This window comes from Haplochromis burtoni, unplaced genomic scaffold (genome assembly GCF_018398535.1).
Source record: "Haplochromis burtoni strain Fernald_Lab_line unplaced genomic scaffold, NCSU_Asbu1 Contig_511, whole genome shotgun sequence".
In the NCBI taxonomy this organism is placed as follows: Eukaryota; Metazoa; Chordata; class Actinopteri; order Cichliformes; family Cichlidae; genus Haplochromis; species Haplochromis burtoni.
This window is the reverse complement of record NW_024582872.1, coordinates 1-13,766: the sequence shown is the minus strand read 5'-3', so window position 1 is coordinate 13,766 and position 13,766 is coordinate 1. Positions and strand designations below refer to the sequence as shown.

The window sequence follows — 13,766 nt, the reverse complement described above, 5'->3', positions numbered from 1 at the left end:
TGTGCTGCAAACCACTCTCTGACCTGATGGGAGTGGTGAAAACGGACATTATCCCAGACAACAACATACTTGCTGAGTTGGCCTCCACCTCTCTCATTCTCAGGGACTAGGTCCCTGTAAAGAGTGTCTAAAAATGTCAGGAGATGTTGGGTATTGTATGGACCAAGAAGGGGGATATGGGTGAGGACGCCGTTGTCTGAGATGGCTGCACACATGGTAATATTCCCTCCGCGCTGACCAGGGACTTCAGTGGTTGCCCTCTGTCCAATGCGATTTCTTCCACGCCTTCTGCCTTTGGCCAGATTGAAACCTGCCTCATCAACATATATGAATGTGTGCAGTGTTTCCCTGGCTTCCAGCTCCAGTACACGCTTTAGAGAGAGACAGAAATGCAATGTCACAATATGCCTGTGTACAGTAACAAACAGTAATGCATGCATTTGGTAAAACACATTGTAGAGTATGTGCTGTGGAATTGCAAGTGTACTGCATGAAACTACGAAGTACTGTAAAACAGTTTGCAGTGCAGAACATAGAAGACCAGCTTTACCTGCACATACTGGTGACGGATCTCCTTCACCCTGTCACTGTTTCGTTCAAATGGCACTTTATACAATTGCTTCATGTGGATTTCATTTTTCTTGAGTACTCTGTCAATTGTTGAAATTGAAACAGATTCAATATTGCCAAATACCGTGTAATTCTCTATGACAGCGCTTTGTATTTCTCTCAGCTTTATTGCATTGTTTGCAATGACCATTGCACAAATGGCTTCTTCTTGCTGTGGGGTAAAAAGGGGCCCTCTTCCGCCTCCGCGAGGTTGTCTTACAATCCTATGTGGTGCAGAGTGAACTTTTTGTGAAATTGCAAATACAGTACAGTAACATGTGATGTGTCTGAGATGGCACAGTACAGTACAGTGTATTACTGTTTGCATACCTGTTTTCCCTACGGAATGTTTGAATGATTGAACTGACAGTAGTTCTTCCAATATTGGGTTGCACCCTTCGACCAGCCTCCTCCATGGTGAGGCCGTGATTGACAACATGGTCCACAATTGTAGCCCTTATTTCATTAGGAATCCGCCTATATCTGCCTCTTCTCCCTCTTCCCCTTCCCCTTCCTCCCCGCATCCTCACCCCTCTTCCACGGTGCTGACCTTCCATTTTGTGTCACAGAAGTGTAGAAATGGTACACACTAGCTCCTGCGCAGTTTATATATGCTTGCCAATTGGGGATTCACAGGATTCATCCATAATTGACAGTGAACAAGTTGTTTGTCATTGGTTACAACTAAACTTTCACACGCCTCCTCATGAGTGACAGCTGTAATTCACCTGAGATCAATTGTTCAATTTCGGAGACATTTCCAGGAAAAATGATACAGAAAGGTATAGGATTTGCTTGACAGATGGCCAATATTTGGCATGTGATAACTAGTTCAACAATTTTGTGTGTGATGACTCAAGCAATGGATGTATGACTATTAGTTTTATTGGGAACGACTATTCAGCATCCATAGGTATGATTACTTTTGACTGACATGACATAAGCAAATGGAAATGTCAGAAAGCAGCAGGGAAATGTATGGAAGCAACTGATTCATGTCCAAAATCATTTGCAGTTTGTTCAGAGAGAGGAGAAATTGCTACTATGATGTGCACAAATGACTGAGTGTTGTGGAGGTTGAACTAATAGTTATGAGAATTTCAATTCTGATCTGAGAAACGCACCAAAGCGACTGAGAAAAACTGTAAATGCCTCTTGACTCGGCGCTCAAACCAGCGTTCCTCCCTGTCCAGGATGTTACATCCTCATCATTGAAAGAGTGTCCACTGGCCTGTAGGTGTGAACAGACTGCAGAGTCCTGGCCTGACGAGGTGGCTCTTCTGTGTTGTGCCATCCTCTTAGCCAGAGGTTGTTTGGTTTCCCCGATGTATAAATCCTGGCAATCCTCCGTTAAGAAAAATATTGTATATATATTACAATCAAAGTCTGAATATATAGAATGAAACTTGAATATATAGAATGAAACTTGAATATATAGAATGATCTTCTGAATATATAGAATGAAACTTGAATATATAGAATGAAACTTGAATATATAGAATGAAGCTTGAATATAGAGAATGATCTTCTGAATATATAGAATGAAACTTGAATATATAGAATGAAGCTTGAATATAGAGAATGATCTTCTGAATATATAGAATGAAACTTGAATATATAGAATGAAGCTTGAATATAGAGAATGATCTTCTGAATATATAGAATGAAACTTGAATATATAGAATGAAGCTTGAACATATAGAATGAAATTTGAATATATAGAATGAAGCTTGAACATATAGAATGAAACTTGAGAATGAAACTTGAATATATAGAATGAAGTTTGAATATATAGAATGAAGCTTGAATATATAGAATGAAGCTTGAATATATAGAATGAACTTGAATATATAGAATGAAACTTGAATATATAGAATGAACTTGAATATATAGAATGAAGCTTGAATATATAGAATGAAACTTGAATATATAGAATGAAGCTTGAATATATAGAATGAAACTTGAATATATAGAATGAAACTTGAATATATAGAATGAAACTTGAATATATAGAATGAAGCTTGAATATATAGAATGAATCTTGAATATATAGAATGAAACTTGAATATATAGAATGAAGCTTGAATATATAGAATGAATCTTGAATATATAGAATGAAACTTGAATATATAGAATGAAGCTTGAATATATAGAATGAAACTTGAATATATAGAATGAAGCTTGAACATATAGAATGAAACTTGAGAATGAGAATATATAGAATGAAGTTTGAATATATAGAATGAAACCTGAATATATAGAATGAAGCTTGAACATATAGAATGAAACTTGAATATATAGAATAAAGCTTGAGAATGAAACTTGAATATATAGAATGAAACTTGAATATATAGAATGAAGCTTGAATATATAGAATGAACTTGAATATATAGAATGAAGCTTGAATATATAGAATGAAACTTGAATATATAGAATGAAACTTGAATATATAGAATGATCTTTTGAATATATAGAATGAAACTTGAATATATAGAATGAAACTTGAATATATAGAATGAATATAGAGAATCTTGAATATATAGAATGAAACTTGAATATATAGAATGAAACTTGAATATATAGAATGAAGCTTGAATATAGAGAATGATCTTCTGAATATATAGAATGAAACTTGAATATATAGAATGAAGCTTGAATATATAGAATGATCTTCTGAATATATAGAATGAAACTTGAATATATAGAATGAAGCTTGAACATATAGAATGAAATTTGAATATATAGAATGAAGCTTGAACATATAGAATGAAACTTGAGAATGAAAATTGAATATATAGAATGAAGTTTGAATATATAGAATGAAACCTGAATATATAGAATGAAGCTTGAATATATAGAATGAAACTTGAATATAGAATAACTTGAGAATGAAACTTGAATATATAGAATGAAACTTGAATATATAGAATGAAGCTTGAATATATAGAATGAACTTGAATATATAGAATGAAACTTGAATATATAGAATGAAACTTGAATATATAGAATGAAACTTGAATATATAGAATGAAACTTGAATATATAGAATGAAGCTTGAATATATAGAATGAAACTTGAATATATAGAATGAAGCTTGAATATATAGAATGAAACTTGAATATATAGAATGAAACTTGAATATATAGAATGAAACTTGAATATATAGAATGAAGCTTGAATATATAGAATGAAGCTTGAATATATAGAATGAAACTTGAATATATAGAATGAAACTTGAATATATAGAATAAAGAATGAAACTTGAATATATAGAATGAAACTTGAATATATAGAATGAAACTTGAATATATAGAATGAAGCTTGAACATATAGAATGAAGTTTGAATATATAGAATGAAGTTTGAATATATAGAATGAAGCTTGAACATATAGAATGAAGTTTGAATATATAGAATGAATCTTGAACATATAGAATGAAACTTGAGAATGAAACTTGAATATATAGAATGAAACTTGAATATATAGAATGAAGCTTGAATATATAGAATGAAACTTGAATATATAGAATGAAGCTTGAATATATAGAATGAAGCTTGAGAATGAAACTTGAATATATAGAATGAAGCTTGAATATATAGAATGAAACTTGAATATATAGAATGAAGCTTGAATATATAGAATGAAACTTGAATATATAGAATGAAGCTTGAATATATAGAATGAAACTTGAATATATAGAATGAAGCTTGAACATATATAGAATGAAACTTGAATATATAGAATGAAACTTGAATATATAGAATGAACTTGAATATATAGAATGAAGCTTGAATATATAGAATGAAACTTGAATATATAGAATGAAGCTTGAATATATAGAATGAAACTTGAATATATAGAATGAAGCTTGAATATATAGAATGAAACTTGAATATATAGAATGAAGCTTGAATATATAGAATGAAACTTGAATATATAGAATGAAGCTTGAATATATAGAATGAAACTTGAATATATAGAATGAAACTTGAATATATAGAATGAAACTTGAATATATAGAATGAAACTTGAATATATAGAATGAAACTTGAATATATAGAATGAAGCTTGAATATATAGAATGAAACTTGAATATATAGAATGAAGCTTGAATATATAGAATGAAACTTGAATATATAGAATGAAGCTTGAATATATAGAATGAAACTTGAATATATAGAATGAAGCTTGAAATATATAGAATGAAACTTGAATATATAGAATGAAGCTTGAATATATAGAATGAAACTTGAATATATAGAATGAAGCTTGAATATATAGAATGAAACTTGAATATATAGAATGAAACTTGAATATATAGAATGAAACTTGAATATATAGAATGAAGCTTGAATATATAGAATGAAGCTTGAATATATAGAATGAAGCTTGAATATATAGAATGAAGCTTGAATATATAGAATGAAACTTGAATATATAGAATGAACTTGAATATATAGAATGAAGCTTGAATATATAGAATGAAGCTTGAATATATAGAATGAAGCTTGAATATATAGAATGAAGCTTGAATATATAGAATGAACTTGAATATATAGAATGAAACTTGAATATATAGAATGAAACTTGAATATATAGAATGAAACTTGAATATATAGAATGAATCTTGAATATATAGAATGAAACTTGAACATATAGAATGAAACTTGAATATATAGAATGAAACTTGAATATATAGAATGAAACTTGAATATATAGAATGAACTTGAATATATAGAATGAAACTTGAATATATAGAATGAAGCTTGAATATATAGAATGAACTTGAATATATAGAATGAAACTTGAACATATAGAATGAAACTTGAGAATGAAACTTGAATATATAGAATGAAACTTGAATATATAGAATGAAGCTTGAATATATAGAATGAAACTTGAATATATAGAATGAAGCTTGAACATATAGAATGAAGCTTGAGAATGAAACTTGAATATATAGAATGAAGCTTGAATATATAGAATGAAACTTGAATATATAGAATGAATCTTGAATATATAGAATGAAACTTGAATATATAGAATGAAACTTGAATATATAGAATGAAACTTGAATATATAGAATGAAGCTTGAATATATAGAATGAAGCTTGAATATATAGAATGAAGAATGAAACTTGAATATATAGAATGAAGCTTGAATATATAGAATGAAACTTGAATATATAGAATGAAGCTTGAATATATAGAATGAAACTTGAATATATAGAATGAAGCTTGAATATATAGAATGAAACTTGAATATATAGAATGAAACTTGAATATATAGAATGAAACTTGAATATATAGAATGAAGCTTGAACATATAGAATGAAGTTTGAATATATAGAATGAAGTTTGAATATATAGAATGAAACTTGAGAATGAAACTTGAATATATAGAATGAAACTTGAATATATAGAATGAAGCTTGAATATATAGAATGAAGCTTGAATATATAGAATGAAGCTTGAATATATAGAATGAAACTTGAATATATAGAATGAAGCTTGAATATATAGAATGAAACTTGAATATATAGAATGAAGCTTGAATATATAGAATGAAACTTGAATATATAGAATGAAGCTTGAATATATAGAATGAACTTGAATATATAGAATGAACTTGAATATATAGAATGAAACTTGAATATATAGAATGAAGCTTGAATATATAGAATGACTTGAGAATGAAACTTGAATATATAGAATGAAGCTTGAATATATAGAATGAAACTTGAATATATAGAATGAAACTTGAATATATAGAATGAAACTTGAATATATAGAATGAATCTTGAATATATAGAATGAAACTTGAATATATAGAATGAAACTTGAATATATAGAATGCTTGAATATATAGAATGAAACTTGAATATATAGAATGAAGCTTGAATATATAGAATGAAACTTGAATATATAGAATGAAGCTTGAATATATAGAATGAAACTTGAGAATGAAACTTGAATATATAGAATGAAACTTGAATATATAGAATGAAGCTTGAACATATAGAATGAAACTTGAGAATGAAGTTTGAATATATAGAATGAAGTTTGAATATATAGAATGAAACCTGAATATATAGAATGAAGCATCAACATATAGAATGAAACTTGAATATATAGAATAAAGCTTGAGAATGAAACTTGAATATATAGAATGAAACTTGAATATATAGAATGAAACTTGAATATATAGAATGAACTTGAATATATAGAATGAAGCTTGAACATATAGAATGAAACTTGAGAATGAAACTTGAATATATAGAATGAAGCTTGAATATATAGAATGAAGCTTGAATATATAGAATGAAACTTGAATATATAGAATGAAGCTTGAATATATAGAATGAAACTTGAATATATAGAATGAAGCTTGAATATATAGAATGAAACTTGAATATATAGAATGAAGCTTGAATATATAGAATGAAGCTTGAGAATGAAACTTGAATATATAGAATGAAGCTTGAATATATAGAATGAAACTTGAATATATAGAATGAAGCTTGAATATATAGAATGAAACTTGAATATATAGAATGAAGCTTGAATATATAGAATGAAGCTTGAGAATGAAACTTGAATATATAGAATGAAGCTTGAATATATAGAATGAAACTTGAATATATAGAATGAAGCTTGAATATATAGAATGAAACTTGAATATATAGAATGAACTTGAATATATAGAATGAAACTTGAATATATAGAAGAATGAAACTTGAATATATAGAATGAAACTTGAATATATAGAATGAAACTTGAATATATAGAATGAAGCTTGAATATATAGAATGAAACTTGAATATATAGAATGAAGCTTGAACATATAGAATGAAACTTGAGAATGAACTTGAATATATAGAATGAAACTTGAATATATAGAATGAAGCTTGAACATATAGAATGAAACTTGAGAATGAAGTTTGAATATATAGAATGAAGTTTGAATATATAGAATGAAACCTGAATATATAGAATGAAGCATCAACATATAGAATGAAACTTGAATATATAGAATAAAGCTTGAGAATGAAACTTGAATATATAGAATGAAACTTGAATATATAGAATGAAACTTGAATATATAGAATGAAGCTTGAACATATAGAATGAAGTTTGAATATATAGAATGAAGCTTGAACATATAGAATGAAACTTGAGAATGAAACTTGAATATATAGAATGAAACTTGAATATATAGAATGAAGCTTGAATATATAGAATGAAGCTTGAATATATAGAATGAAGTTTGAATATATAGAATGAAACTTGAATATATAGAATGAAACTTGAATATATAGAATGAAGCTTGAATATATAGAATGAAACTTGAATATATAGAATGAAGCTTGAATATATAGAATGAGAACTTGAATATATAGAATGAAACTTGAATATATAGAATGAAGCTTGAATATATAGAATGAAACTTGAATATATAGAATGAAACTTGAATATATAGAATGAACTTGAATATATAGAATGAAACTTGAATATATAGAATGAAACTTGAATATATAGAATGAAACTTGAACATATAGAATGAAGTTTGAATATATAGAATGAAGTTTGAATATATAGAATGAAGCTTGAACATATAGAATGAAGTTTGAATATATAGAATGAATCTTGAACATATAGAATGAAACTTGAGAATGAAACTTGAATATATAGAATGAAACTTGAATATATAGAATGAAGCTTGAATATATAGAATGAAACTTGAATATATAGAATGAAGCTTGAATATATAGAATGAAACTTGAATATATAGAATGAAGCTTGAATATATAGAATGAAACTTGAATATATAGAATGAAGCTTGAATATATAGAATGAAACTTGAATATATAGAATGAAGCTTGAATATATAGAATGAAACTTGAATATATAGAATGAAGCTTGAATATATAGAATGAAACTTGAATATATAGAATGAAGCTTGAATATATAGAATGAAGCTTGAGAATGAAACTTGAATATATAGAATGAAGCTTGAATATATAGAATGAAACTTGAATATATAGAATGAAGCTTGAATATATAGAATGAAACTTGAATATATAGAATGAAGCTTGAATATATAGAATGAAACTTGAGAATGAAACTTGAATATATAGAATGAAGCTTGAATATATAGAATGAAACTTGAATATATAGAATGAAGCTTGAATATATAGAATGAAACTTGAATATATAGAATGAAGCTTGAATATATAGAATGAAACTTGAATATATAGAATAACTAGAATAACTTGAATATATAGAATGAAACTTGAATATATAGAATGAACTTGAATATATAGAATGAAGCTTGAATATATAGAATGAAACTTGAATATATAGAATGAAGCTTGAATATATAGAATGAAACTTGAGAATGAAACTTGAATATATAGAATGAAACTTGAATATATAGAATGAAGCTTGAACATATAGAATGAAACTTGAGAATGAAGTTTGAATATATAGAATGAAGTTTGAATATATAGAATGAAACCTGAATATATAGAATGAAGCATCAACATATAGAATGAAACTTGAATATATAGAATAAAGCTTGAGAATGAAACTTGAATATATAGAATGAAACTTGAATATATAGAATGAAACTTGAATATATAGAATGAAGCTTGAACATATAGAATGAAGTTTGAATATATAGAATGAAGCTTGAACATATAGAATGAAACTTGAGAATGAAACTTGAATATATAGAATGAAACTTGAATATATAGAATGAAGCTTGAATATATAGAATGAAGCTTGAATATATAGAATGAACTTGAATATATAGAATGAAACTTGAATATATAGAATGAAACTTGAATATATAGAATGAAGCTTGAATATATAGAATGAAACTTGAATATATAGAATGAAGCTTGAACATATAGAATGAAACTTGAGAATGAATTGAATATATAGAATGAAGTTTGAATATATAGAATGAAACCTGAATATATAGAATGAAGCATACATATAGAATGAAACTTGAATATATAGAATAAAGCTTGAAATGAAACTTGAATATATAGAATGAACTTGAATATATAGAATGAACTTGAATATATAGAATGAAACTTGAATATATAGAATGAAGTTTGAATATATAGAATGAAACTTGAATATATAGAATGAAACTTGAAGATATAGAATGAAACTTGATATATAGAATAAAGCTTGAGAATGAAACTTGAATATATAGAATGAAACTTGAATATATAGAATGAAACTTGAATATATAGAATGAAGCTTGAATATATAGAATGAAACTTGAATATATAGAATGAAGCTTGAATATATAGAATGAAACTTGAGAATGAAACTTGAATATATAGAATGAAACTTGAATATATAGAATGAAGCTTGAACATATAGAATGAAACTTGAGAATGAAGTTTGAATATATAGAATGAAGTTTGAATATATAGAATGAAACCTGAATATATAGAATGAAGCATCAACATATAGAATGAAACTTGAATATATAGAATAAAGCTTGAGAATGAAACTTGAATATATAGAATGAAACTTGAATATATAGAATGAAACTTGAATATATAGAATGAAGCTTGAACATATAGAATGAAGTTTGAATATATAGAATGAAGCTTGAACATATAGAATGAAACTTGAGAATGAAACTTGAATATATAGAATGAAACTTGAATATATAGAATGAAACTTGAATATATAGAATGAAGCTTGAATATATAGAATGAACTTGAATATATAGAATGAAGCTTGAATATATAGAATGAAACTTGAATATATAGAATGAAGCTTGAATATATAGAATGAAACTTGAATATATAGAATGAAGCTTGAACATATAGAATGAAACTTGAGAATGAAGTTTGAATATATAGAATGAAGTTTGAATATATAGAATGAAACCTGAATATATAGAATGAAGCATCAACATATAGAATGAAACTTGAATATATAGAATAAAGCTTGAGAATGAAACTTGAATATATAGAATGAAACTTGAATATATAGAATGAAACTTGAATATATAGAATGAAGCTTGAACATATAGAATGAAGTTTGAATATATAGAATGAAGCTTGAACATATAGAATGAAACTTGAGAATGAAACTTGAATATATAGAATGAAACTTGAATATATAGAATGAAACTTGAATATATAGAATGAATCTTGAATATATAGAATGAAACTTGAATATATAGAATGAAGCTTGAATATATAGAATGAAGCTTGACGTCACGGAGGCGCTTGCGCCATCTAGTGTTTTCCTTGTTTGTACCTGCGAGGAATGGCACTATGAGCCAGTCCGCACGGAATTTTGTGGCTCAAATTCTAAGTAATGAGGAGCTAATTAACACCCTGGCAAATGCATGTTCTGGCCAACCTAATATTTGTACTAGTGTACCGCATCGTACTACTGATGAAGAAATTTATTCACTTTTTCATCGTGGAAGACCAAATGCAGTGAACCTCTCCGGTCAGATAACCCCTGGCTATCCAGCTAACGTTATGGAGAACGTGCCTTCCACATCACAGGAGTGCCCCACAACAGGTCCCATCTACAATCTTAGACCTTTTACTCGAAAGGGCCCAAGGCAGAAGAGGTAAGAACAGAACTAAATGCACTGAAATTACTAGTGGAAGGTTAGTAATAGGTTTCAATTGCTCGACGAAGCTAAGTAAACAAAAATATCACAAGAAAACAAAAAAACTGTGCGATAGACTGACAGCGTGTGGACGTGGAGACTAAACTGTGCACAACAGTTAATTTGTTTAATTGTGGAAACATACGATTTCTATAATATTTCTATATTATATTATATTATTATATTATATTATATTTGTTGGCACTAAACTGTGCACAACAGTTAATTTGTTTAATTGTGGAAACATGCGATTTCTATAATATTTCACGTCCCGTAAGCTTAATCTGCAAACATTGTGTAAAAGCAAAGCACATCAGTTGTTACAATACATAGTTGTTGGCAGTATATAATTTAATGAAACTTTTTTTAAAGCAACAAAAAGTACTCCGTGAATTGAAGACATTTGTTTATGTGATTGTTAAGTTTCTCCACCCACCCATCCCACTATCTTCCATCATCTATCCATCCATTCATCCATCCATTCTCTTCCACTTATCCAATTCAGGATTCCAAGAGCCTATCCTAGCTACCATGGGGCTAGAGGGTGTTTATTAATGCAGATTAGACATGTGTACAGCATGGTGTATTTTTTTAATTAAATGTACTTCATTGATCAGAGAAGTGTGAGTATATTACATGCAGAAATGTTTAATTTGCCTTTATCCTCCATTAGGTTTCCAGCACAGCTAAGCAGGTCACATTCTGTGGCTCAGTCTTTCACCAAAGAAGTGATTCTCTTGCCAGACCATCTAACTACACATGTGCCAAGGCGTAACAAAAAAGCTTGGCTTTTTGAAAATGGACATATAAAATCTGCACTGGAGTTTAGCTGTGACTGGGACTCAGACAAAGTAATGCAGGCAATAAGGACTGCCTTCCAGCCAGTTGTTGAAGGATGCAGGTAAGCATTAGATCCTTTTTTATAAAAAAATTATTTTTTTTGTTACTTAGATTATTATACTATTAAAGGTCAACTTTGGGTATTTCCAAAAAGGATCTGGGAGCACCGATCAGATGACTGGATTGATATCTTTTAGAGTTAACAAAAATTAAGCCTTTTAATGTATTGTATTGTAGTCTGTTAGCCTTAACAAAAATTTCATATACACTATGTTTTCTTCCTCCCCTAGGCTACAGATTTTGCTGGCATGCCACACCAAACTAGTTGAGCCATCACTCACTTCCAAACAGACTTTGAATGGAGACCTTGTGAAAAAACTGTTTCATCAGAAGTCAATTTATGTCAGACCTGACAAGGTCATCTTATGTGAGGACAATGAATCAGTAAGTAATCCTGAGCATTTCAGCAAATGTATGTATGTTCATAAAATGAGAGTGAAAAAGGCAAAGATGGATTTTAAACTCCCTTAAACATTGTCACTTGTATTATGTTTTAATACATAATACATAAACATATTACTAATATTTATTATGACATTTTGTTGTCAGTATAATGAAATGTATTATCTGTTTTAATTTACAGACATATTCTGATGGAGAGAGTAGCCATACAAGCAGGCAGGATTTCACAGAAACGTTGAATTCTGACAAATGCGGTAAATATTCCTATCTAAAAGTCGCTCCAAATAAACTGTAAATTAAGTTGGTTCAGTGTCTGTTACTTAGTCATCTTAGGCATTGTGTCTTTAGTTAAGTGTCAAGTCTTTGTTAAAATCATATTTAAATTTAGTTTAATATTTTGAGCAGGAAGAAATGTACCCCTAAATACATGAAAAGCAAAAGCTATATATGTGATTAGATGTTATTCAAAAGTTAAACTCCTGCTCTTTGTGTTCTCACAGTTGAAATTTCTAAAGAAGTTCCCTCAGCCATTCCCATTGTTAACACACGGTCCATGTCTGTTGATGATGGGGTCATCTGGTGCGTTGCTACTGCCACTGTCAGTGACAGCACACCATCGTTCCTGATGGCGATGTCTTCTTTTTATTGAATTTCTTTAAGCGTGGTTCAGGAAAAGTTTTCCAGGCTTTTTGTTCTGTTCTGTCAAGATGATCCCACACAACTTTAATAATGCTGAGGCCAATCTATGTATTGTGATAATGTAATTATGTCACATCATTTATATGTAATTTAACTAAATAATTTACAAAACATTCTGGCTTTGCAGTACATATCTTGGCCTGTTTGAGGAAGAATACCTGTCAGATGACCCCGACCTCCAAGAAGCCATTTCAAGGTCTTTAGACTCAAGTGCAAGAGAAAGGTCAGTACAACACAAACTTTTACTTGTCATGTTGAAAGGTCAACATATTAACCATTATTTTATGTTTGAAACAGTACTGCATATTTAGAAATTCTTGCCATTTTTATACATGCTCTTTCAGTTCTCAAAAGTAATTATTCAAATGACTGATATAGTGTAATTCAACAATCAAGAGATGCACTTATGAATGGAAACACAGATGTTTTACAACAAGGTGCAATAGTAAATAACTGGAAGGACTTTGCCAGAAAACATCTAAAAGAACTATGCACT

At 28.6% G+C, this 13,766-nt stretch overlaps 1 protein-coding gene across 1 annotated transcript; it reads left to right on the top strand.

Annotated features, from left to right (window-relative positions):
* Positions 1 to 11,500: 11,500 nt before the first annotated feature.
* On the top strand, positions 11,501 to 13,169 carry LOC121812294 (the record flags this gene model as incomplete). Its single annotated transcript, XM_042214005.1, has 4 exons — positions 11,501 to 12,170; positions 12,400 to 12,553; positions 12,753 to 12,825; positions 13,072 to 13,169. Coding segments are annotated over exons 1-4 (627 nt in total), but the record flags the coding sequence as incomplete, so codon positions are not given.
* Between the last annotated feature and the right edge of the window lie 597 nt (positions 13,170 to 13,766).